Source organism: Gobio gobio, assembly GCF_949357685.1.
Source record: "Gobio gobio genome assembly, chromosome: 5".
Classification (NCBI taxonomy): Eukaryota; Metazoa; Chordata; class Actinopteri; order Cypriniformes; family Gobionidae; genus Gobio; species Gobio gobio.
In genome coordinates this window covers 8,811,409-8,838,069 of record NC_137101.1, presented here as the reverse complement: position 1 = coordinate 8,838,069, position 26,661 = coordinate 8,811,409, and the positions used below count along the sequence as shown (strand labels likewise).

At 40.2% G+C, this 26,661-nt stretch overlaps 1 protein-coding gene across 2 annotated transcripts in view; it reads left to right on the top strand.

Moving 5' to 3' along the window:
* The window catches only part of wnt5b (wingless-type MMTV integration site family, member 5b), a 102,393-nt gene extending 77,103 nt beyond the window's left edge, over positions 1 to 25,290 (top strand). The window contains exons 1-5 of one of the 2 annotated variants that reach the window (XM_079817693.1): positions 3,591 to 3,983; positions 12,343 to 12,473; positions 13,016 to 13,263; positions 15,670 to 15,962; positions 23,474 to 25,290. In XM_079817693.1, the coding sequence (XP_079673819.1) occupies positions 3,912 to 3,983; positions 12,343 to 12,473; positions 13,016 to 13,263; positions 15,670 to 15,962; positions 23,474 to 23,932 (1,203 nt within the window). In that variant the 5' untranslated portion in view covers positions 3,591 to 3,911 and the 3' untranslated portion in view covers positions 23,933 to 25,290. Of the gene's footprint in view, positions 1 to 3,590; positions 3,984 to 12,342; positions 12,474 to 13,015; positions 13,264 to 15,669; positions 15,963 to 23,473 lie in introns of those variants that run through there. The other variant, XM_079817694.1, reaches the window with a different exon arrangement.
* Positions 25,291 to 26,661: the final 1,371 nt, after the last annotated feature.

Sequence of the window (26,661 nt, the reverse complement as noted above, 5' to 3'; positions counted from 1 at the left end):
GGTCACGTTTGAGGACTTGTCCTCTTTCCTCTCCCTCAGCATGTGCGCTCACGTATGAGCAGTGCTGCAGTCATTTCGGTACCTCCACGCAGTGGCTTTGTTCACACAAAACCGCAGAGTTTGATTCACCCATCTGTATAGTGAAGCTGCCATCTTTGATGTGCGATAAAACTCTTGTTTCTGAGGGTCATGTTGTGGTCCCAGGATGATGAACGGGCTGGAGAGAGGGAGGAGAAGAGGAGGTGGTAGGGAATGGAAGGGGCTCTCCGGGGCAGCGCAGGAGGACTGATGGGCAGCCAGCGGCTTGTCAGAGTGCCAGGACTGAATTGGGCACGGTGCCCAGGCTGGCAGCGGCCTCCGAGCTGCCTGGGGAGAGAATGAGCCCCCCATACTCCTCTGAGATAAGAGTGAGAGACATCGAGAGAAAGAAAAGGACATGAAGAAATCAGCATCATATACGAAACTGACCTGTATACTTCAGGGTCAGATGAGCAAAGTGCATCCATTGACTTGTTTGACCCCAAAAAAACAGGATCAAGCCTTTTAGTTGGCATGCTTTTTAGCGTTTAATCAATGCCTTTGCACCCAGTGCATCTGACAAATCTCTAATTGTGACTCTAATTGTATTAGTGAGTGAGCAGGATTGTGGTCGCAGACACTTACGATTAGATATGAGGGGTAACATGGCTTTTAGGAGACCCAGTCATGATATGTAATACTAAAAATGCTGTCTTGATCAAAAATGGATCTGCTTAGATCATTTAACCGATTGTGCCCAATAAGACATGCAAAGTCATAGCATGTGAACACGTTTGTGCATCATATCTTACAGTTTCCCATTTTTTGCTTTTGATGTAAAGAAAAACCTGAAGATTTTAATGTAAACATGGTTTTCTTGCGGTGTCGTCGCATGAACCGCTGTAAAACGTTTTTAATGAGCTGATTTTTCATAGTTATTGCACACAATAAGTGCGCTGACATGCATGATGTTGCACCGATTATGCTTAATAAGCGGACAGCATGTAAGGTCATGTACATACCTAAATCTGTGTGCTTTCATGAGGGAAAGGTCATAAACGGTGTAAGCAGAACTTGATCGCAGTTAGATTTTTCCATGCACAAGCTTTTAGCTTATTCATTGTAAGGCATGAATATTTGCTGCGGTTCTATAATAGTTTTGATGCAAATCATGTGTTGCCAGTTTAGTGATTGGTTTGCTATAGTAAGCTCTTTGGGCACACTTTATATAGGTGTCCTTAACTACTATGCACTTGCATTTAAAAAATAAGTACGTTGAACTTATTGTGTTTATGTTGTATTGTGAAACACGTTTGCTGCTATTAAGGAAGGATAGGGACATGTTTGGGTAGGTTTAAGAGTGGGTTATGGTGTAAGATAAGGGTCAACAGTATAATTAAAGATGTAATTACAGATGTTAATTACAGCTGTAATTACATGCATGACATTTTTAAAACATAAGTACAATGTAAAACAATGTGCATTGTAAAAAATGATTAGTTTAAATGTTAGACAGCTAATATAAAGTGGGACCAACTCTTTTTTTTTTTAATAGTTATCAATGTTGATAGTTATCAGCAAATGTTTGTATTTTGATGTCAGTAGATCATTTCAAAATGTCATGTAAACATTGTGTTTTTGCATTGTCGATAGTTACTCGTGTTTTGATGGTCATTTTCAGTTTGCTTTTGGAAGAACAAGTACATGAGCCAAACTCCTCCAGTACCATCACCCCTCAAATCTATAACATGTGCTGTGTCCTCCACCGGCCTGGGGGGACTGACCCCAGACCCGTCCTGTCCCGTCCCGGTGAGGAGCGGCTGTCAGGGCGTCCTCTCCAACCCCCACAATCACGTTGGGAACCTGGCAGACACATGGTCTCTCCATGCAGCAGCTACAGGCCCCTGACTGCTGCGTCCATCTAGTTATTAGAGAATAAAGTAGCTCTAACAGCCCCTGCGCTTTTATAGCAGGATCCCTGCTGGTTCTCCACACTACACCAAGTCCTATCAGACTTCTTACTGGGAACAAATTGACGGAGAGGAAGGAGGAAAGAGAGAGTGAGAGGGGGCTGTGTGCGTCATATAAGAGAGAGAGTGACTGATGTGTGGCCAGTTTGGCCTGTGTCTGGTTTCCTGAGCTGTCAGAGCAGAAAGCCATATGGGCTCGGAGGAGAGAGGGAGAGAGAGAGAGAGAGAGAGAGACATGCGTTCACTTTCAGAACGAGAGCAGCGTGCATGAGTCATCTTCCAGCTTTAAAGAGGGAAATGAAAAAGAGAGTACAATCCCATCTTTACCCAGCAAAGGCGGCACAGAAGCTGCATCTGAAGCAGCTTATATACCCCAAAACGGAAGAGGAAAATTATATTTAGAAGAAATAATGTCATGAATTATGGATACAAACAAACATGAATAAAATTAAAATGAACCGAATAAAAATCAAATAAAAAAGTGTTAAAATGTTAACGCAGAAATAAAAAAAATCTATAAAATATTCATACAATATATATTGTGATAACAACAAAGTTCAATGCCTTATTTTTATAACACCAAGTGTAACTAGCTATTGAAAATCTGATCAAATTATTGCCAGTAAAAAAATGTTGTTCTAATTTCACATACACTTATCATTGAATTCAGGTGTTCAAATCAGAAGTGGTAGGCCACATAAAATCACAGTGCGGGGTCAGCCAATGGACAAGTCTGGGTATGGCGGTTGCCGGGAGAATGGTACTTGCCTGACTGCATTGTGCCAAGTGTAAAGTTTGGTGGAGAGGGATTATGGTGTGGGGTTGTTTTTCAGGGCTTGGAGTTAGCGCCTTAGTTCCAGTGAAAGGAACTCTTAATGCTTCACCATACCAAGACATTTTGGACAATTTCATGCTCCCAACTTTGTGGGAACAGTTTGGGGATGGCCCATTCCTGTTCCAACATGACTGAGCACCAGTGCACAAAGCAAGGTCCATAAAGACATGGATGAACGAGTTTGGTGAGGAGGTCCTGACCTCAACCCGATAGAACACCTTTGGGATGAATTAGAGCGGAGACTGCGAGCCAAGCCTTCTCGTCCAACATCAGTGCCTGACCTCACAAATGCGCTTCTAGAAGAATAGTCAAAAATTCCCATAAACACACTCCTAAACCTTGTGGAAAGCCTTCCCAGAAGAGTTGAAGCTGTTATAGCTGCAAAGGGTGAGCCAGCTCCATATTAAACTCTATGGATTAAGAATGGGATGTCATTAAAGTTCATGTGCACGTAAAGGCAGGCGTCCCAAAGCTTTTGGCAATATACTGTGGGTCAATATTTATGCTAAAAATTAATAATTTGGAGGGAAAATTGTTGGATTATGAATTGCGATGGTAGCCTACATAAAACATCATATAATGCAATAGTTTTCAAACTGTGGTCCCAGGAAAAGTTTGGAGAAATGTAATAATAATCATCATTATAAAAAAATAAAAGCATGCATTTGTACTTATTGTATGTTTAATTCATATAAATATATTTATATATAATTTTATTTGTTTGTTTTTATATGCATGTTTTTATTCTGGTACCATACAGCCATGATAGAGTCTTAAGCAGAGTTACAGGAAAAGAAAGAAACGAGGGAACGGCTGGTAAGGGTGAATGAATAGCAGAAGAGGGAGTTCGGCGGAAGGAGAGACGGGGCATAAAACATCTGAGAAGCAGGTGTAGGATAAGGAAATAAATGCAAAATGGCAGAAGAGAAGCAAAACAAGCTGCGGGAGAGACTATACGCTGAGTAAAGGAAGCGGAAGGCGAGAGGTGAAGGGCAGAAAGGAGACAGAAAGATTGTGGAACAGGCTAAAGGACAAAGAAGAGGGAAAATGATGGAATTTCAAGAGTGCGCAGTGGGAACGTCAGGAAAATGTCTCGGAGTGAAAGAAAGCAACATGGGGTGGGAGTGACGGAGTTGACAGTAAAAGAGAGCATGAGAGCGGTGAGAGGCATTGTGTGTTTGTGTTTGTGTGTGTGTGTGTGTGTGTTTGTGTGTGTGTGCAGCCCACATGTCTTTGATTTGGGAGTCTGCCTGCTATCTGGGTTAGTCACAGACAGCATTATGGAGAGACGCTGCAGTTTTAATGATATACAGCAGGCTGCTCGCTCAGACACCTCAGCACACAGATCTGTCAGGCTTGCCTCACCATTGATCTCCCAGCGGCTGCCGCAAAGCACCCTGGGAAACACAGCTGGACCAGTTAACCCCACCCCCAGCACGTGTAGAGCCCCTCCCCTTCATTTTCGCCGTACCCTGAACCACATGGCGTTCTGTGTGTGGAAAAGGGGGGCATTTACAGTACGTGTGACTCAACGGGGAAGCAAGGAGTTTTACAGACTTGTGAACACTTTGGTTATTATAAGTGCTGTGAATTCACAGCCAGCAAAGCTGCTTCACATATGACTGTTTGATGCCGTGATTAAGAGCTTTTGCTTTTTGTTCCACGCATTCGTTTTTCTCCGCATGCGGAAACCGAGGCCTTGGGCAGATTGTTTTGATTAGTGGCTGTTTTTATGCTGGATCTTTGGTATGGGTGGCATCTTTTCTCTTTCAGTCGCTCTGTCTCACTCTCTCTCTGGCGCCGGAGCTCTTTGTGCGCCGTTGTGTAACTGGAGGATCATCACAGAGTTCAAGAGCTCTCCTGAGCTTTAGCCAGGTTGTCTTCATCTTCGCTCGCTCACACATTCACACACACACAGGCACAGGCACACACACCGTCTGCTCGGCTCCAGTGTTTTTCTTGTCTTCTCTCACCTCTGTTTCTTTCCTGTTCTGTGTCAGACTCTGAGATGTGGAAGCTGTTTACATAAACACTCAAAGTCAGATCCAAACCATAAAGCAATAGTTTACCCCAAAAATGAAATTTTTTGTCAGCATTTACTCAATCTCATGCCGTTCAAAACCCATATGGTTTTATTTATTCTCTGGAATACACAAAGAGGTGTTGGGCAGAATGCTCACGCTGCTCTTTCTATAAAAGCAAATGGTGCTGTCATGCAGGGGTGCCGCTAGCAATTTTGGGCCCTCTGAAAGAATATGTTGGGCCCCTACCGCACCAACCTAGCTATCCAAAATCTTTGTCTGCAATTTAATAATACTGACCAATTAAGCTCGGCTCACTCAACCCAGAATGCCCCAATTGGCTGATGAAACATTGATTAGAAAATAAGATACAATTTATACAAAACGAAATTTACTTTAAAGAAAGAATTTCTACAAAACAGAACTTAAAGGGTTAGTTCACCCAAAAATGAAAATTCTGTCATTAATTACTTACCCTCATGTCGTTCGACACCTGTAAGACCTCCGTTCGTCTTCAGAACACAAATGAAGATATTTTGGTTGAAATCTGATGGCTCTGAAAGGCCTCCATTGGCACAATGCACGGTTCACTCTCAAGACCCTTAAAAGCTACTAAAGACGTTGTTACAAAGTCCATCTCACTACAGTGGTTCTACAATAACTTTATGGAGTGACGAGAATAGTTTTTGTGCGCAAAAAAAACCCTAAATAACGACTTATATAGTGATGACGATTTCAAAACACAGCATCATGAAGCTTCGAAGCGTTATGAATCAGTGAGTCGAATCATGATTCGGATCGCGTGTCAAACCGCCAAACGCTTTGGCGATCCAAACTGCTGAATCAACTCACTGATTCAAAACGCTTCGAAGCTTCATGATGCCGTGTTTTGAAATCGTCATCACTATATAAGCCGTTATTTAGGGTTTTTTGCGCACAAAAACTATTCTCATCACTCCATAAAGTTATTGTAGAACCACTGTAGTGAGATGGACTTTTTAACGACGTCTTTAGTACCTTTTAAGGGTCTTGAGAGTGAACCGTGCATTGTGCCAATGGAGGCCTTTCAGAGCCATCAGATTTCAACTAAAATATCTTCATTTGTGTTCTGAAGATGAACGGAGGTCTTACGGGTGTCGAACGACATGAGGGTAAGTAATTAATGACAGAATTTTCATTTTTGGGTGAACTAACCCTTTAAAGACGCGGTCACAATCATGTCTGACCCACTCCATGTCTCCTTTCTCACTCATGCTGTTCACTTTTCATAATCAACATTGATTGACAACATAGATAGACATAAAAAAAAAAGATTATAATATTTATATATAAAACTAAATACCTTTTCTAAATGGCTACAACAAGTATAGTAGCCTACAATACAGAGAAATGTCATGTCGGAGTGGGATTTCAGCAAATGTCATTTTACCCGTGAGCGTGAGTGGAGCGTTTTGCTGTATTTTGCAGGAAATGCAGAAATAAGCCATCATTTTGTTATATTTGTAACTCTTTGGTAGATTATACATTTATAAGTTCTATTACATTACCACTAGTACTGTTAAAAAAACCAATCTCTGGGGGCCCTAAAAGTGCGTGGGCCCTTACAATCGTCTTAACTCCCCCCTATAGCACTCAAGTCATGGGTCAAATTTAACAAATCATGTAAAAATGTATCATCTTTTATTGAAAAATTACACAACATTTGATCAAACTTTGATCATGAATCTTTTAAACAACTGAGAAGATAGTGATCAAACTGCATTTTATAAAAATCACCTGTCAAGTCCTCGAATCTTACATCAGCATATGAAAGTAAAATTGAACGACTACAGGGACTCATCTAAAGATCACTCATGTCAGAATCAGAATGCGTAGTTTGTGCATAAAAAAATGAGTGACGTCATTTATTTAAGCCACAAAATAAACTTTATTCCGTGACATAAGCCTAATGAACTACGCAAAAAGCTTTTCAACCGTCTCCAGCACGTTTTATAATTAGACAAAAATCAAACTGACCCCTCATGCACGTTATCACGTTGGAATATTGGAACTAACACACTCATGGGCATCAATCACTTCTGTTTCTTTCCTATTCTGTGTCAGACGCTGAGATGTGGAAGCTGTTTACATAAACACTCAAAATCAGATCCAAACCTTAAAGCAATAGTTTACCCCAAAAATGAACATTTCTGTCAGCATTTACTCAATCTCATGCTGTTCAAAACCCATATGGTTTTATTTCTTCTCTGGAACACACAAGGGGGTGTTAGAATGCTCACGCTGCTCTTTCTATAAAAGTGAATGGTGCTGTCATGCACCAGAAATGACTAAAAAGACACTTTAACTGTAGCAGATGCAATCACGATAGCTTTGGGTGAGGAACTAAAACAAAATGAGCTCTCAAGCAAACATTTTGTCAATATTGGCTTAAAATTTGGTCTTCTCATATGAAGCTATATCTTGGAAAATAGCATTCATGGAAAAATGTATCAGCTTTTATAGAATTTTTTTACATTTTATCAAACTTTGATATTTAATCTTTTAAACAACTGAGAAGATAGTGATCAAACTGCATTTTATAAAATTCACTTGTCAAGTCCCCGAATCTTACATCAGCATATGAAAGTCAAACTGAACGACTACAGGGACTCAGCTCAAGATCCCTCATGTCAGAATCAGAATGCATCGTTCGTGCATAAAAAATGTCCGTCAAAATATAACGTACAACGTGTTGACCGATGTTCACTAACCCGGATTAGTTTTTCAGTTAGATTGCCGTTTATTCTCTTCAGCATGGAGTGTGAAGTATTTCACTGATCATTCCGATTCAGTTTCAGCAAGTGAAGAACAAATTTATACTCACGTGCGTTATGTATTTATGTTATGGTCTCTGACAGACAGCATGTTGAAGCCGTTCCGGCCGGCCTTTTCTGTCTCTCCTCAGAAAGCGATGAGACAGTCAAAACACCCGGTAGTGTGTGGGTTTTGAAATGCGTGAATGCTGGACCTCTGCTTGTTAATACTACAGTGTATTGTGCATGTTATATTTTGACAGACATCAATGTTGTGATATTCAAATAATGTGGATTTGAAAACAGATTAACTGTAAGGTAATAATTATTTATTCAGTGAAGTGATTGATGTCCATGAGTGTGTTATGTCCGTGATTTTAATTCTAATATTCCAACCGACAGCCAGCCTAAGTTTTTGACGGACATGATAATGTGCATGAGGTGTCAGCTATGTTTGATTTTTGTGTAATTATAAAACATGCTGGAGACGTTTGAAATGGTTCTTGCGTAGTTCATTCTACTTAAAGGGATAGTTCACCCAAAAATGAAAATCAGCCCATAATTTACTCACCCTCAAGTCATCCTAGGTGTATATGACATTCTTTTTTCAGACGAAATCAATCTGAGTTATATTACAAAAGTCCAGGCTAATCCAAGCATTAGAATTTGATTAATAGTTGCTCTGTTTTTGAAGTCCATAAAAAGTGCATCTGTCCGTCAAATAACGTGCTCCACGCGGCTCTGGGGTGTTAATAAAGGCCTTCTGAAGTGAATCGACGCGTTTGTGTAAGAAAAATATCCATATTTAAAACTTTATAAAGTAAACTTTCAGCCGACCTCCTTCCCTGTTCAATATATGGAAAAATTGTTGAAAGTTCCCCTGCCGATCGAAAGACTAACGCGACCAGGTCCGCTCATCATGACGTCACGTACGCATCTTGAGTTTCACTTTCAACATTCAACACTTTTCCACAGAAGGCGGAAAAGAAGGCTGAAATTTGAATTGATACATTTTTAAATATGGATATTTAAATGCGTCGATCCACTTCAGAAGGCCTTTATTAACACCCCGGAGCCGCGTGGAGCACGTTATTTGACGGACAGATGCACTTTTTATGGATTTCAAAAACAGAGCAACTATTAATCAAATTCTAATGCTTGGATTAGCCTGGACTTTTGTAATATAATTCCGATTTTATTCGTCTGAAAGAAGAATGTCATATACACCTAGGATGACTTGAGGGTGAGTAAATGATGGGCTAATTTTCATTTTTGGGTGAACTATCCCTTTAAGTTTATTTTGTGGCTTAAATAAAGTACATGTTGCTCAGAGACTGACATGTTTGGCTTGTCACTAATGTGTTGACCTTTGAAAATCAAGTTAAAGGAGTGGTTTTGATGCACAAAGTTGTTTTCATGGTCTCTTATAGCAAAATTATTGTATTTAAACCCAAATGCAGATCCCGTTGTTGCCCGGAATGCATGGTTTTCTACAGCAATTTACTGTTTTAATGGAAAACGGTATGTACTGCCGTTTTTTACAGCTTTTGTTTTACAGTGTAATAGTGAAAAATCTATTTATATAAAAATGTTGTTCCATTATTACCCCTAGCATTTTAACTCACATATAAACTGCTGTTCTGATGCTTTCATGGTCATTTTTGTCATTATTGGAGCTTGAGTCCTTGGTCACCATTCACTTTTATTGTATGAAAAAGAGGAGCATCATCATTCTGCTAAACATCTTGTTTTGTTTTCCATGCAAGCAAAGAAATAAGACGGGTTTGGAGTGACATTAGGGCGAGTAAATACTGACAGAATTATCATTATTTAACAGATCTGCCAGCACCGGCAAACGCTCTGCTAATATAAGTCTGTACAAATCTGCAAAGCCCAAATGAAGGCAGACTCCAGATTCTGAAAACCAGCAGAAGCTGGATGCTCAGATTCTATTCATGCATGCCATTGATGTCATCATTTACCAACCATAGCTGGCAGCGGCACAGATGGCATAGAATAGACCGACAGAGAGAGAGAATGTGTCCATTTAAGGTCACGCTGGAATGTGTATTATTAGAACCGATTTCAGGCAGAATGAATAATGTATAAGCGATGCATATGTGATATATGCGAGCACACTTGACACAACTTCTTGTATAAGTTTTATTGCTCACAGTCAGAGGTGATCTGCTGGAGAGCATCTGTCAGGTCGAAATGACTCTTACCTCGAAAGACCTCAAAGGAGTCAAATAAAATTAGAGGGAGTTGTGTTAACTTAATACACATGAGCTTTGGCAACGCAAAAGACATATTTGAATCTTTTTCTTGTATGCATATTTTTCGTAGCACCTGCAAAGAGCTTAATGCATACTGATCAGCACGAGGCTTCAGTCGTGTGTTACACTCGCATTGCGCTGGGTTGCGCTGCGATTGCATATTCCTCGTGAGAAAATGTGAGAAAAAGTCTCTATTCATTTCTTGCTAAAGTGCGCCACCATGTGATAAGATGCAGTAACACCGTAAGGACATTCAAATGTGAAATGGTCAGTTTTTGCATTTAAAGTTATAGAAGACAAGAGGGTACAGAATATAGAAAATTATTCATGATTGTATTATTTTAATTAATTATTTACATAACAATAATAATAGTTGTTGTTTTGATATCATTATGTACTTTATGAACGACTTGAGAAATGCATTTATTCTAGGCTACTTTATATTGTTAATTAATTGCCATTTAATTTCTTTATTTTTATTTTCAGTTTTTTCTTATTAACAATTAGGGTGGTATAACTTACACAATACATTGTGCATTAGTTTCATAAGAAATGTCTATTGATAATTATACATTTTAGTTTGTAAACGATTAAATTCGATTTTATTCTGCTCTATATTATTTAAGATTCTAATTGTGCTGCAATAACTTAATCAGTACACCAGGTGGAGCACACGCTACTGACTATACTAATAAATGTGAACTCAAATGAACCACTAACATCATGCTTGAAAATTAGAGGTTTATGTGCATTATCAGAGTAGCCCGAAGTCAATCCATTAGACATTCTTTGATTTTTATTTTATTTTATACAAGTTCCCTCTCAGCCAGTGTCCAAAAAAGGCCTGTGTTGCCAAATAACTCCAATGACATTATTAGACATGCCTATTTTGACACTGCATTTACAAACACAGAATAAATCACAAGAGTACGGTAATTATAAGCGCCACACCGTGCATAGCGTAAAGTAAAATAAATCGAGTTTATTGCTCACTGTGCGTAAGTGAGGGAGGGGCATGGAGACGAGCCCAGGTCTGCGATGGGAGGCGTAAAGGTGATGGCTGGGCGTGTGGATTAGAGGAGATGAAAGGGTCCGGAGAGGCGCTTTATCATGCACAGACTGCTCGGAAATTGAGTGGCGTCTCTCACACCAATTCTGACATGTCTGTAGGACGGCACTCAAAAGAGAGGTGTGGGGGTGATGCTGGAATGGCACAGGGCTCTCTATATAACTCCCAAACCTCTCCGAGAGTCTGGAGCTGTAAAACACTCATTGTATTTGCATTCCTTACACCGCACTTCTGAAGGATAGGGTGCAATGTGGCTGTTTATGTCTGCAATGTTGGTTATCAGCTGTAAATTCGTCTGAAACGGGTGCGCTGATAAAATTTCCCCCCACATCATAGCACGGTTTAGTCTTGGTTGCTCACAAGTGTGAGTGGATATCTCATGCCCAAGTGCGTTTAATGCAACTGCGTCTTTTATGTGCGAAGTGATTTAGAGGGTAGCAGGAGTTGAACTGTCAAAGATCACATGCGTGGCTTTTATTCCTCATGTCAAAGTGGGATTTTTTTGTTTCCCCCTTGTTCGGATTTATCGCGGCAAACTATAGAGCTAAAAAGAATGGAGTTTACACGGATTTGAACTTTGATGGAAGAATGATATTTTCCGAGCCGTTAACTCTTTTATCTAGCTATCTCTCTTTCTCTCTCTCTGTGTGAACTTTGCCATTATTACCTTTGTCCGAGGCAGATGTTCATATAAATGGCTTGAGGTGCGCAAGCATATCCTTCTAATAAAGGCATTGTGGCTTAATTTACCATGAGCCCAAAACGCGCTCTTACGCACCGGAGAATCAGAGCTCCTCTGGTGATGAACCGGATTCTCATCTGCTGCCCTCTTGTGTTGTTTGGCCTCCCCAAATTCCTCACCGCGCAGCGGCTCCCCTCGCGCTCCTCCTCCTCTCCATTGTATCCGCGTCAAAACGAAGGGTGTGCGGAGAAGTGCGAGCAGAAGGAGGGAGGGTTAAGTTGTGCCATCGGAGCGCAGAGGTGTTAGTTCATATCGACAGAACCGGCAGGGACGGAGGGGGAGAGGGTTTGGACTATCCCCACCACATTGCACTTATGTCTTTTCTTCGTTCGTTTTAACTTTCATCCATGTTGCTTATATCCATTACACACCGACATCCACTTTCGTTGCGTTTTATGAAGCGGAGTTTAAAAAGAACATTCTCAACAGATGTCAGACTCCGTTAGTGCCTCGGGTCATCTAGGTGTTTTACGCACAGCTGGTGTTTAAAACTGAGCTGGGGCGAGATTCAGGGAATTCAGAGGCACTGCACTTCAAGAGACTTTCTTTTTTTAGTCAAGTTACTAAAGGAAGCAGCTCCTCCGAGTGGAATACTATCATTTCCTAAATGTTTCCCCAGAGGAGGCTCTTCGCATTTCCATTTCTTGGACGAGGAAGGATGGATGTGAGAATGAACCAAGGACACCTACTTCTGGCAGTGACCCTCATCGTCTGCAACTCACAGCTGCTGGTGGTCGCCAACTCATGGTGGTAAGATTGTAATTGCAAACTATTTTAAGTTACATATGTATATTTCTAAAGAACGTCATCTTTAAGTCACGTGTGAAGGATGAAACAATGCATAAGAAAACTATTCACTGGGAACAAATGTGAAGGCTTTGTCACAATATTTACCTTGGGCAACAAATGGTCAAACTGTTTGTAAATAAGGGCATTCAAGGCAGCATGTCCTGAGGACAACAGGTTTTTCCAACAGTTTTCAACTTGATAATAAGTTCCCAAGACACCATTTAAGCTGTGCAATCCTTAACTCACTATCACAAAAAACGAATTTGCTACGAATAAATTCATAATTATTGAAATGAATCACAGATTTTGATTTGGTACAGTAAAAAAAAAAAAAGAAGTTTATTGCCGCATGCACAAGAACTTGCTGCTATCAGTCCAGACTCCAGTATAGTATGCATCAAATTTGACACTATAGATAATAATTTTGTGCCATGCATGCTGCAGGTTAGTTGTACATATTTGATTCTAGGCTGATGGAAGGCGCTTTGGTCTTACTTTCTCAGGTCATTAGCCATGAACCCCATCCAGAGACCGGAGATGTACATCATTGGAGCACAGCCTCTGTGCAGCCAGCTGACAGGCCTGTCTCAGGGTCAGAGGAAGCTCTGCCAGCTATATCAGGACCATATGGTTTATATTGGAGAGGGGGCGAAGACGGGCATCAAGGAGTGTCAGTATCAGTTCAGGCAAAGGCGATGGAACTGTAGCACGGTGGACAACACATCAGTGTTCGGCCGCGTCATGCAGATAGGTGAGTCACTGTGATGATGCCTAAAATGTACATGCAATTTAAAATGAAAATCCCTCTGAACCCACAATGCTCTTGAGTTAGAAAGGTCTGCAAGGAGTTCATTTATTTGGCTAAGAGTCGTCAGCTATAAATAAAAGTCTAGACTTCTTGATTTCATGTGGCTGATGTAAATATCACATGACCAGCTGTTTAATTTCAGTTTTCCCCTTTGAAAGATGATTAAAAAGAATACTAAAAACATGCAGAAATACATTGGTATATTATTTAAAGGGATTATTGTTTCATGTTTTTTTTTTAAAGTCTTATAAATCATAATCACAATGCATGTAAACATATAAGTGGTTACATTTATTATTATAGACTAATTTTACAAGTATTGTTATTTTAAATGAAACACATTTATATAGAAATATGTGTATAGGCTATTATTTGATTATCATAAACAAATATTAATGTATGGTACTTTATTGTTTGCAACTTTTTATTGAACAATTGTGTCCCATTGGTTATATTTGTGAAAAGAGTGAAATTGTGGTTATAAAATGCATTTGTAAAATATAAATATCAAATATAAAAATTGTTACACGTTTTTGATAAATGTATAGTTTTGAATATCTGTTATAAAGTAACGTGTTATTAATGTGCGCGCTCAGCATGCGTCGAATCGCTCCGCGTGATCGTTACGCGTTGGTCTCTTGACATCAGTTTGTTGGTTTTCATATTACGTCGCCTTTTATAAATGTATTATTTTATGCCTGCAAGTTTGCATGCGTGGAGATCTTTTATACAGCATATTTAAATGAAGAAAGTTGCTCTACATACAATCTTCCATGTATGAAGCAGGCTGTAGCCTACTTGTCTTGAATGCATGCTCGTAGGCTATGCGTGTCGTTCAATTGAGTGTTAGTTCCGCTCATCAGTGAAACAAGGTGTAAGACGCGACATGCCCCCCTCTCTTGCCCCACTCAAATAGCACGGGACTTATTTGCAGTCAATCGCGAGGTTTATATTGAGGTGTTAGTCGGGCCATTGTCCAGAGTCGCTTTTGAAATGCAATGACACGATGACACAGAGTCGGGATATCCGGGACTCTATTTGAAGTCCGGGCACCAAAGGCCAATAAAAGTGGCCCTCCAAATTCAATAGGGTCATCGCTGGAATGCAGGTACACACCCGTTTACACGCGACGCTTTGTGTGTTTGATGCCGTGGTGAAACTGGAACCGAGTTTTCATATTATTTTTTAAATTTTGCAATTATTTGTCTTAGTGTAGGCTATAGTGCAAAGTTTTCTGATGCTATCTATCTATCTATCTATCTATCTATCTATCTATCTATCTATCTATCTATCTATCTATCTATCTATCTATCTATCTATCTATCTATCTATCTATCTATCTATCTATCTATCTGTATCACTGTAAAATATTTAAGTACCCTAAAGTTTAGCCCTTAAATGTCTTAATTTATGCATAAAAATATACTTAAATCAGAGTTGGAACTCTAAACCCCCCCCCCACAAAATCAACTATTGTAAAAAACGATAAAATATTGACATGTCATGTGTGTGGTAAATCCCCTAATAATATGAGCTATATGCTCCTGTGCTAAATGTTTTGTTTCTTTTTTTTTTAAATGCACAAAATGGTTACTTGGGGTCCGTCTAGTCAGGGGCGAGTTCACTTTCATTAAGGCATTGAGGAAGGCCGGATCATTGAAAAGGAATTCTCAGGGCCTGCAGTTTAAAAAACGTTTTGTTTGACAAATTTCCTCTCATAATTATGGTGTCGCTGAGCATTGATACAAGCTGCTTATCTCTAAATTTGGTTGTACCAGCACTTTTTAACATGTTTAAACAGCTTTTAAACGTTAAACGCTATTAACTGTATTGCCTGTGCTGTTGAGGTATGTGAAATCTGCATTCCAGATGGCTTATTAGATGGGGGGAAAAAATCAGGTAACACATGCACAACAGATGCGAAAAAGAGCACAAATTTTTATAAACCTAGCGCCTCTTTGGCAGGAAAGCTTTGCGGGTTATCATATGCCTCAAATGAAGTGTACCAAAACTGGAAAATCTGTCAGTTCTCTTTTCGCTCGCGTTTTAATATATTTCCTTTGAGATATAGATACAACAATGGGACAATGAATCAGCGCTGTCTATGTACATGCACACGTTTCTGATAATCTTATCTCTTACTGCAGGGCTTACCAAAAAGATTGTTACCATCTGTGGGGTTCTGGAAATGAGTTGTTTTACTCTCTGCCTTACTTCCTAAGTGAATAATCAAGAAAAATAGTATTCTGAAGAGTTGTGGATGATTTAACAAAGCGATTTGCAGCCGATGGAATGTCGTCCATGTCCTAATGGTGTGTTTTTCTGTGTGTGTGTGTGTGTCTTCCGCAGGCAGCAGAGAAACCGCTTTTACTTACGCCATCAGCGCAGCGGGCGTCGTGAACGCGGTGAGTCGGGCGTGCCGTGAGGGCGAGCTCTCCACCTGTGGCTGCAGCCGAGCGGCACGTCCCAGAGACCTCCCGAGAGACTGGCTATGGGGCGGCTGCGGAGACAACGTCAACTACGGCTACCGTTTCTCCCGGGAGTTTGTGGACGCCCGTGAGCGCGAGAAGAACTACCCCCGTGGATCGGTCGAGCATGCACGCACGCTTATGAATCTACAGAACAATGAAGCCGGGAGAATGGTGAGGAAATGAACACACACAGACGACTGATCGATTGATAGATGGAAATGATTGGATAGTGATTGGAAGTGTCCCGTACCGTGGGCGTTAAATCCCCCATGATCCACCTAATTTCGTTTTGTGCAAGAGTCTACAGTGCATTGGTTTGGTTAAGGTGTGTTTCTTTAATGCGTAGCGAATGAATCACGGCTGTTGCAACCTCTATTGTGATCTTGAGAAATAAGAGGCCAGATGTACACTCGAATGGATAAACACGGCTTTTGATATGTTTGTGCGTGAATAAACCAAAGCCAGCCCTTACGTCTCCTTCAGATCACCACAAACACAATAACAAACAGTTGCTTCACCTCTGTTGTTCAGTCAATGTGTTTACTTAGCTATACTCTGCGACCACAATTGTCTTTAGAAGTTAGCTAAATCTGACAAAAATCTTCCTTTGGAGATGTCCTCAAAGGTTAAAAAAAAAAATCTTTTTTAAGGATTGGGGTCAGTGTGTGGTCTATAGTAATTATATTTCACTTTTGGGGATGTGCAATATCATATTTTCAAAAATTGACTAGCCGGTGAGTCACCAGAACGACTAATAAGTTCATTTGTCTTAAGAAAGCCCTGTATAGTTAAGATTTACCATTGCAAGGAATCCAAGAAATCGGGAATCATGCAGATTTCGGCAGCGTTCAAGTTAGTCACTCATTCACCGCATTGTCCAACAGACAGCTGCTTGGTTTGAAAGTGATTGAGCTGTGCTTCATACATCACTACACTATTGAAATTTCGCTAATGTGACCACTAATTTAGGCTGGTTTAGAGTCACCTGTCCCGGATTGGACATGTTGCCCAGGGGGCATTTACATAAGATAAAATCAGCTACACTGAATGGAAACAAATGCAGGGGTCTGAATGCATGTTTTTATTTGACTCTTGAAATGGGTTGTAAAAATGTTATCTCGCGGTAGGACACATGAGCAACAATGCAAAGACATTCATCTGAACGTGCTTTCAATCTGATATATTTAAAGACAACTTTTCTGAGAGAGTTCTTGTAGTTAGAGCATGGCGTTTACCTGAATGGTTGGTTGTTAGGTGACTAATCAGTCATTGAGACTAGCTTTAAATATAAATAGCAGTGGTCTTCTCATTTAGATTACAGACTAGTTAATGAAAGTGAACAAATGTGCCTGTGCTAGACCAGCGTCCCTTACAGGTCTGCTGGGGGTCAGGAGGTCAAAGCTCCACTGGGGATGTTTCTCATTCGCTCTTACCACATTCAGCATGTATCTCAGATTCCCATCCAATCTCCCTTTTATTCATTTTAATAGAGTACGGAGAACGAATAGTTGTTGCGTTTTTATAAGGTGATGTGTGGCAAATATGTTTAGTCAGGAACGCTCTGACACTGCACATTTTCTTGTTGAATGGCTTCTTGCTGTTTTATAGAACAGCTATATGGTGGAATGATTATTGGAACGTTTCCAACTATGTGAGTGTGTGTGTGTGTGTGTGTCTGGCTCCAGGAAACTGTGGCCCCCCTGCCACGTTCAGGTGGGCATAAAACCTGAGCGGGCCGCCCTCTCTGAGAACGCACTGCAGAATGTCACCACATCCTGCCAAAACACACCATCAAAACTGGAATGCGTTCCCCCGTCCCCTTGCGAGTCCCACGCTTTGTCATACCACACCCCGATCCCATCCTCTTTCCACTTAGTTATTTGAGTGCTTTTAAAACGAAGCAGCCCCATAAAAAGTCCATTTGCCTGCCGATGTGGATGCTTGCCGTGTGCAGAGCTCCGCCACGTATGTTTGTCTTAGGGAAGATGAGTGTATTTAAGGTGTTTACAGAAGAGAGGGCCTCTTTCTGGAGTTATGGCACATCTGAGATCCCTGGCTCTTCTCCTGGAGGTTCCCTGAGGTGAGGAGGTCAAGGTCTGGACGGGTTCTGCACGGGCATGCGGGGGAGATCATATCTTGCGGTGACGCCAAGCAACTCGACCACCCTCAACTTGGTCCTTTTTGTTCTTTTTTGAGTTAATGGCACCTGCTTTTTTTTTTGGTGGAGGTGGATTTGAAGGTGTGGTGTGACCCCCGATACTCCCGACTTCCTGGCGTTCCCTTTTTGCCGGGCCTGTTTGCTGGAGATTTGTCTTGCTTGGAAAGGCTTGGTCTTGGTGGGCTTTTGTGGAGGCGACAGAAGCGTGTCGGATGCCCCTCGGTGTGGAGTCGGGGCGGGGGGATAAGACGGGTGTAGTGAAAGATGGTGCGTGTGGTTCCGGTGCTGTGGGTCACAAAGGCTCGTGACCCAGACTGTACAGAGAGAGGAGGCCTCCACCCTCTATAAAGATCACCTGCTTCTGTGTGTCTTTCATTAGAAATCAACTGCAGCGGAGACAAACACACACACACCTTAATCTAAAGCACTTTATTACTCACTCACACACACTCACACGCAGGCGTAACGTATTTTAATACATTGCTGAGGCTTTCTGTCTCACTCAATTTATCTGCATTACTAATGTTTGAATGCTTTTGTATTCGCAGACACGCATGTTTACTTAGCCATCTAAATGAGGACGTACCGTATACTTCTCTCGTTTTTATCTACGCTACCAGTCAAAAGTGACTGAATCATGTTTTTTTTTACGATCTTATTAAACTTTTGATCTGAAGACAGCTTTGAAACTTAGATTTGTTAACAAATAGAAATGGAATTTCTTTACAAAACGAGTTGGACACTATGGTGAAGGGAAAGCCATAAATGGGAGCTCCTTCAAGACTGTTTTCAAAAGCTGTAATCTAAGAAAATTAAGTAAGATAAAATGTTAAATAATAAACTAGCAACAGCAAACAAACAGCAAACAATCTATGTTTGCATGCAGCATAAGGTTTTGCTTAATGAATGTGAACTAAAGACTATAAAAAAGTAACGAATAAACAGTAAAAAGTTAATTTAAAATAGAAAATAAGAAATTAAAAAGTCAATTGACACATTTAAATAAAATTTGTTTTCATTAATATTTTAATAGTTTTGATATGTATATATATATATATATATATATACACACACACACACACACACACACACACACACACACACACACACACACACATATATATATATATATAAATATGAATTATGCTTTACTATTATTCTAAAGTGTAAAACAGTAATAATAAAGCATAAAAAGTTGTTTCAACTTGTTATTTTTACATGTAATACATTTACATTTTACTTTAAAAAAACAAAAAAAATGATTATTTTTTTTACTGTGAATGGCCCAAACTAAGGTTTTGCCAGATTTAGTCCCCAACGTGTAGCTGAGTAACCTCATGTAAAAAAACTTAAAAAACACTCTAAAAAAAAAAGGCTCGTAATCATAGGGGAACCTTTTTTAGTGCTATATAGCACCAATTTTGGTGCTTCAGTGGTTCTTCAGCGGTTCTTCAGAGGTGCTATATAGCACCTTAGTCAAAGAACCGGTGAAGAACCGCTGAAGAACCTCTGAAGAACCGCTGAAGAACCACTGAAGCACCAAAATTGGTGCTATATAGCACTAAAAAAGGTTCCCCTATGATTACGAGCCAAGAACCATTTTTGGTGCAATATAGAACCTTTTTTTTTTAGAGTGTAGATGTGTTTTATAAAGTCTCGTTACCACAGATGCATGTGCTACATACTTGTGGCCTTGAAAACTGCTACACTTTTCTTAGCATAGCTCAGAGCTACCAGTCAAAAGTGACTGAATCATGTTTTTTTTATGATCTTATTAAACTTTTAATCTGAAGACAGCTTTGAAACTTAGATTTGTTAACAAATAGAAATTGAATTTCTTCATTAAACGAGTTGGACATTATAGTGAAGGGAAAGCCATAAATGGGAGCTCCTTCAAGACTGTTTTCAAAAGCTGTAATCTAACAAGATTAAGTAAGATAAAAAGTTAAATAATAAACTAGCAACAGCAAACAAACTATGTTTGCATGCAGCATAAGGTTTTGCTTAATGAATGTGAACTAAAGACAGGAGAAAAAGTAATAAAATAGAAATTTTAAAAATAGAAAATAAGAAATTAAAAGACAATTGACACATTTAAATAAAATTTGTTTTCTTTAATATGTTAATAGTTTTGATATATATATATACTTTACTATTATTCTAAAGTGTAAAACAGTAATAATAAAGCATAAAAAGTTGTTTCTACTTGTTATTTTTTACATGTAATACATTTACATTTTACTTTAAAAAACAAAAAAACAGATACATTCTTTTTACTGTGAATGGCCCAAACTAAGGTTTTGCCTGATTTAGTCCCCAACGTGTAGCTGGGTAACCTCATGTAAAAAAAAAAGCTTATATATATGTGTTTTTTTTAAAAAGTCTCATTACCACAGATGCATGTGCTACATACTTGTGGCCTTGAAGACTGCTTCACTTTTCTTAGCATAGCTCAGAGAGATCTGTATTTGTTTACTCAGTTTTTCTTTTTCCCGTCCCGCGTCTCTTATCTCTACACCTCCAGGGATAGTAGTTTGCCGTCTCCGCGCTCCGCCCCGACCCCGCCCAGCAGCCGACCCTGACCCCGTCTGAGCGTGCTCCATTGTGCACAGCACCGCATGCGTGTCCTTTCCACGCACCGATGAGCCTGTCTATCCATCACACCTTGGTCACTTGGTCCAAAAAGAGAAAAAAGCGAGACAGAGAGTCAAAAGGAGGGGCGCGAAAAGGAGATAGATGAAAGTGAGGACGAATAAAAGAGCGAAATGGCAGCCTTTATGTGAACACAGTTTCAGTTGGGCGCACATGTTGCATAGAAATGCTCAAAAACCCTTTTGTGTGAGATCATTTAGATGAGGTAGCGGAACTGCAGCTTGACACGCAAGATAGTAATAGCCGAGAATGGCTTGCGTGGTGTGGCCCGCTGCTGTGTGGGAAAGTGTGTGTGTGTGTTGTTTCTGGATTGCAGACAGGTATGCAGGTTGGGCCGGTGATGACAGAGACTTGAAAGGTGTTGGAACACCCCTTAATGTCTGTGTGCGAGCAGGTAAAAGGAAGGGGGCTTAAACAGCTGCCACCGGAGGGGGGTTGAAGAGTCGTGGCAGCACATCCTCAAAGACGACCGTTAAATGTTCTCACGTGAGGTGTTAAAGGGAGGAGCACTGCCGGGTCTTAAATGACAGAGAAACAGAGAGAGAAATGTCTTTAATGTTCCCTCGTTCAGGACACTAAACAGACACAAAAGACACGGCAAACAAGACACGTCACATACTTGCGCTGACCACCCAACCTGGATTGAGCCCAGACACGGTGGAAAACAGATTGTGCTCATTAGCTTGTTTTTGTGTTTGTCGGCGAAACGTATTTGGCCGGTTAATGAAAAGTAATAGTCTGTTAATGTTACATGTTAAATAATTCAAAAGGAAAGGGAAGAACAGCCGTTAGTTTAGTCGGACAATATGTCGAACGTTTCTTTATTGATTCAGCTGGGGGTTTCATTGAATTTAATCAGCAGGAAGTCTGCTGTCAGTGGACGCGGGGCTCTCTGTGTGTTCTAGAACAGAATTACTATTCATCCCATTGTTCTCCAAATGCTCTCACTGCGGCTCTCTGTTTGTAAAGGGACCGTAAACTCAAAGGCCTCTGGAGGCCCCACCAGCTTCAAACAGGCTGGTGCACTGAACTCGTTTGGCCTCTAGAGGGAGCTGTTGTTCCATCGAGGTTCCATTGTTGCAGCTGTTTGTAGTACTAGGCTGTGTTCCCTAATGAAAATTAATTTAAAAAAAACAACTGCAAAAAAAAGGAAATTCTTGCTTTTTGCCAATAATAGGCAAGGCAAGGCAAGTTTATTAAGAATAGCAGTAAAGCTGTGTGTCTGCTAGGGTGTTTTGATTGCTTCCAGTCCCTCAAACACTAGCCATGGGCGTTTAGTAATAGCCAATAGTAATAGCCAATGCTGAGGCTGAGCACGAATTTTAGCAGCAGGACTCGACATCAAGTGCGAGATATGTAGCTAAACTAAACATTTCATGTTTGACAGCTGCTTCTTTAAGTCAGAAATGTTAAACAAATGATAAAATATTCAGGCAAATTAAGAAACTTTTGTCTAATTTCGCCATTTTGATTTGAAATAGGCCTGTGTAATGTCATTTATAATATAATTAACAAACAAGAAATATTAACAAAGCCGTTTTCTTCAGATTAGGCATAAGATTAATAGTAATGAATGTGTGCATATTGTAAATTAATAATTCCATTTGTAGCTCTCAGTAAATAAAAAAGCTTTTTTCAGTTTGTATTGGGCATAAGATTAGTAATGAATGTGTGCGTATTGTGAATTAATTTAATAAATTAAGTTACCTAGCTTACTTGTTAGCCTTCGAAAATTATTCAGTTAAACATGTTTACTTTCTTCACTGACAAAAATGGAAAAACTTTATCAGTCATATCTGCCCACTGACATGGTTTTCAAGCTATTGTTATCTATTTTTTTGCCGTTCAGAACATCTTAAAATGCACATATGTAGATCATAGAAATCCAAATTTTCTCGAGGGGGCCATGCCCCCGAAACAGAAAAATAAACAGCCAATATCCTAATATGCATACTAATAAGCTACTAGTTAATAGTGAGAATTGGACCCTAAACTAAAGTCTTACCAATTTTTTTTTTCATACCCTCACTGGGGACTGAGCCCCCCTAAAATGAAAATCCTAGGATCGCACCTGGTAATAGCACATCTCTATCATTCATGTTAGTAGCACTTACTTCTCTGTAGCACTTAGTTTCATTGGCCAATTTTATTTTTATTTAATATTTATTAATATATATTTTAAAATAATGTTTAAAATATTCATTCTAGGCTATTTTATTTTTCACATACCCACTAATTTTAAATATATAATATTACATGTATTGTTTATTACTTATTACTGTTTTTTTTTTTTTACAAAATAGTATTTATTATTATTACTACTATTATTATTATTCACACATTCTCACATTATTTCCCCCCATATTTTCATATACACTTTTTTTTTTTTTTTTTGTATAAAATAAAATAAAAAGTTGCAATAATAGCTGGAAATTATACCATTTTATACCATTCATTTGACAGGAAACTCCAAGACAGACATCAATTCGTCTTTGAAACACATTGTGGTGGTAAATCATGGCATACATGGCAAATTTTATTATTGATTAGTCTGTAATTTTCAACCCATCTTTCTTACAATTTCAACAAAGATCTATGTTTGATCTAAATTAGATCATTTTACCATGGATTTTATCTTGCAAACAAGTTATTCCTATTCATTTAGTGCTTGTTTGTATAACTAACAACAGTAGATGTCACCAGGTCTGGTGATATTTGACATAAAAATGATTTGTATAAGCATATCTTGACAGGGAAAGTTTTGGTGCTTGAGATGCGTTTGGTTAGATTTTTTTTCCTCCAAGTAATATTGTCGTGAAGTATTCTCACAACACCTCTAATTCGTTCTCCATGTCTCTTTCTCCACTCACAGTCAGTGTACAATCTGGCCAACGTCGCATGCAAGTGTCACGGAGTCTCCGGCTCATGCAGTCTGAAAACCTGTTGGCTCCAGCTGGCCGACTTCCGTCGTGTGGGCGAGTTCCTGAAGGAGAAGTACGACAGCGCGGCCGCCATGCGCATCAGCCGACGAGGCAAGCTGGAGCTGGTTAACAACCGCTTTAACCCGCCGACGAGCGAGGACCTTGTCTACATCGACCCCAGCCCGGACTACTGCCTGCGTAACGAGACCACCGGCTCTCTAGGCACCCAGGGTCGTCTGTGCAACAAGACCTCGGAGGGCATGGATGGCTGCGAGCTCATGTGCTGCGGCCGCGGTTACGACCAGTTCAAGACCTACAAACATGAGCGTTGCCACTGCAAGTTCCACTGGTGCTGCTACGTCAAGTGCAAGCGCTGCACGTCGCTCGTAGACCAGTTTGTGTGCAAGTAGCAGCCTAGGGACGGGACAGACGCCCTGGAGAGGCACTGAGCAATTAGCGGGAGAAGAGCGGGACCCTTAACGGACCCAGAGGGGGAACTTAGAGATAATTAAATGTAAAATGATATATTAAATAGCAACAAATTAAAGTATATAAGTAAGTGTACGTGTGCCGTTGATAGTAATTTAATGACCTTTTCTGACTCAAGAATCAAAAGTTGGACGTCATTGATGAAAAGGAGGCACCGGTGTGATGTATTCTGGCTCAAGCTGTTGTTCTTTGAATTCAGAGAGGCACGAACTCTTTGCTTGTTCTAAAAGGAAGAGCCTACAAACTCTTTAGAGACTCTAGAGGGATCAAGAAACGGTAGAGATGCAGAAAGAGGACGGAGAACAACAGGGCACATCACCCATTGCCTTTTCAAAGACCTGATTCTTGAGCGCACCTCCACAAACACACTCCACCTCGCCCATATTAGAGCTCTTAAGTACCTTGAGTCAGAGAAAGGCGGAGTTATTGGACATTGAGTGACCACATGGTGTCATAATGATCTTTGAGATATGACGAGAACAGAATGCTGCCTGTCACCCTTCGCACGAGCTTCTCCCCTAAGAAACCAGGAGAGGCGTGTGAAAGATGAAACCAGGAATGAGTAGGACTGAATGCTTTTGCCTGGATCAGAGGAGCATCAAGCAACACATGCACACACACAAAACTCCCCTTTATTCTTACAAAATCGCTGTTGTATCCTTCATACAGGCTTTCAAAAGTCTGTCTGATGCATTTCAGGGTCTTCCGTGCGCCATATCTGGGAGTTCCATCTAATCTAGAGCAGAGAATATTGTGTTTGTTCTGTCACTGTCTTTGTTGGTTGAAACGGTTCAAAGCCTCACGGTAATGAATGTGTGTCTGGTAACTGAAAATAGGAAAATAAAATCAAGGCTACATAAGGACTGCAAAAACTATTATTGTAACCAAATACTAGTGGTTCAGATTATATTTTATTAATTGCTTCTCATTTTATACATCATATGTATTGTTCTGATTATTATTTTTTGATAAAGAAGCTGTTTGGGGATTTATATGCTAGCAGGGAAGATATTACTGGCCACTGGATGGAACGGGCCGAACTCTCCCACTGTCAGGCCGTGGAACAAGACAATAAGATCTTTTGTTCATTCCAGAGTGTTTTGGAGGAAAACTACACTTGTAAATAACAATCAGTCATATATGCAAATAACACTTACAATCTCTTTGACATGTCACTCCACAGTTTTTTGCTGCCCTGTGATCATATTCTTGTTGTCTGTATTCCCCCTCATTCAAACCAGTAATATTAAAAATATGAATAGTGATTATTATTACCTACTAAGCTGCTTTATTTCTGATTTACTCTCTGTGTTTGTTCTGTTTGCTTTGAGTAATGACTTAATACATCACATTTATGACCAGAGTTATGTACTGCATGAAGCAGGGGTTCCCAATCCTCGCGCCTGTCTTCCATTCCATGGCTGCATCCGAAATCACATTCTCTCTTGGTACTTATTTTGAATATGAATGTAATCTGAATGTACTACATTTGCCATGTTGCGCTGCGTCACCACCATTCACAAACCCTCTCCCGTGGCCACATGGGATAGTAAAGTGTACATCGTATGCACACTTCAGAATCTCGCCAGAAGTAGTAGGTCGTCCGGGCACTTTTTGCATGAATACTGTGAATTTGGACATATTCTTTTGTCATGTACTGTTTTTCGCCTACTATATAGTAAGGAATTTTGCGAAATGCTGCCTTCGGAGGAAACATTTCAAGGCAGGAAGGCACCAAGGCACATCCGAATCTAATGTTAGCTTCACTTCCTGTCTCCTGAGATACCTTCATCTGATCGATTTTTGAAGGCAGCATTTATGTATCCTTCGCTGCCTTTGATATCCCACAATCCTGTGCTTTCCATTCTGTGAGCTGGGAAAAAAAGATGGCGTCCGAAAGTTGCGTTTGCTGGTCAGTTTCTGAGTAAATGTAAGTTTTTTTTACCAACATTTACTACTTCTGATGTCATTTCTAGCGAGAAATTACTAATGTAGTAGTTAAATATTTGTTTACTTCTCACCAAAGCTCTCTCTATTTAGCTGTAGATCACTAAACGGTTACACTGCCTAAGAAGTCTGTCTGAAATTAGTTTCGTGAGGTGCCTTCATGCACAAACTGCCTTACAAGTCATTGTCTGATAAGGCAGCAAGGCAACAAGTCAGCTGCCTAGGTTTTCGGATGCAGCCCATGTCTCTCTTATCTGACTCACCTGATTCAGATCTTCAGCTCGTTAGAAGAGGGCTCCATGAACTCGGGTCGGGTGCGTTCCAATTAACAGGGTCCGCAGTGTTCACTGCACCCTACTTCCTGACTATCTGTTGAAGTTCACTTCACTTGACAAAATGTGTTAATTCGCAGCTCCCTGCAATGACATCAGACACAGGCAAAACACAACAAATTTGCGCTTTTTAGAGGAGTTTATGGTTTGATGCCATTATATACACTATATTATCAAATGTATTGGAACACCCCTCCAAATCATTGAATTCGGGTGTTCCAATCACTTCCATGGCCACAGGTGTATAAAATCAAGCACCGAGGTATGCAGATGCTTCTACAAACATTTGTAAAAAGAATGGATCGCTCTCAGGAGCTCAGTGAATTCAAGCGTGGTACTGTGAAAGGTTGCCACCTGTGCAATAAGTCCAT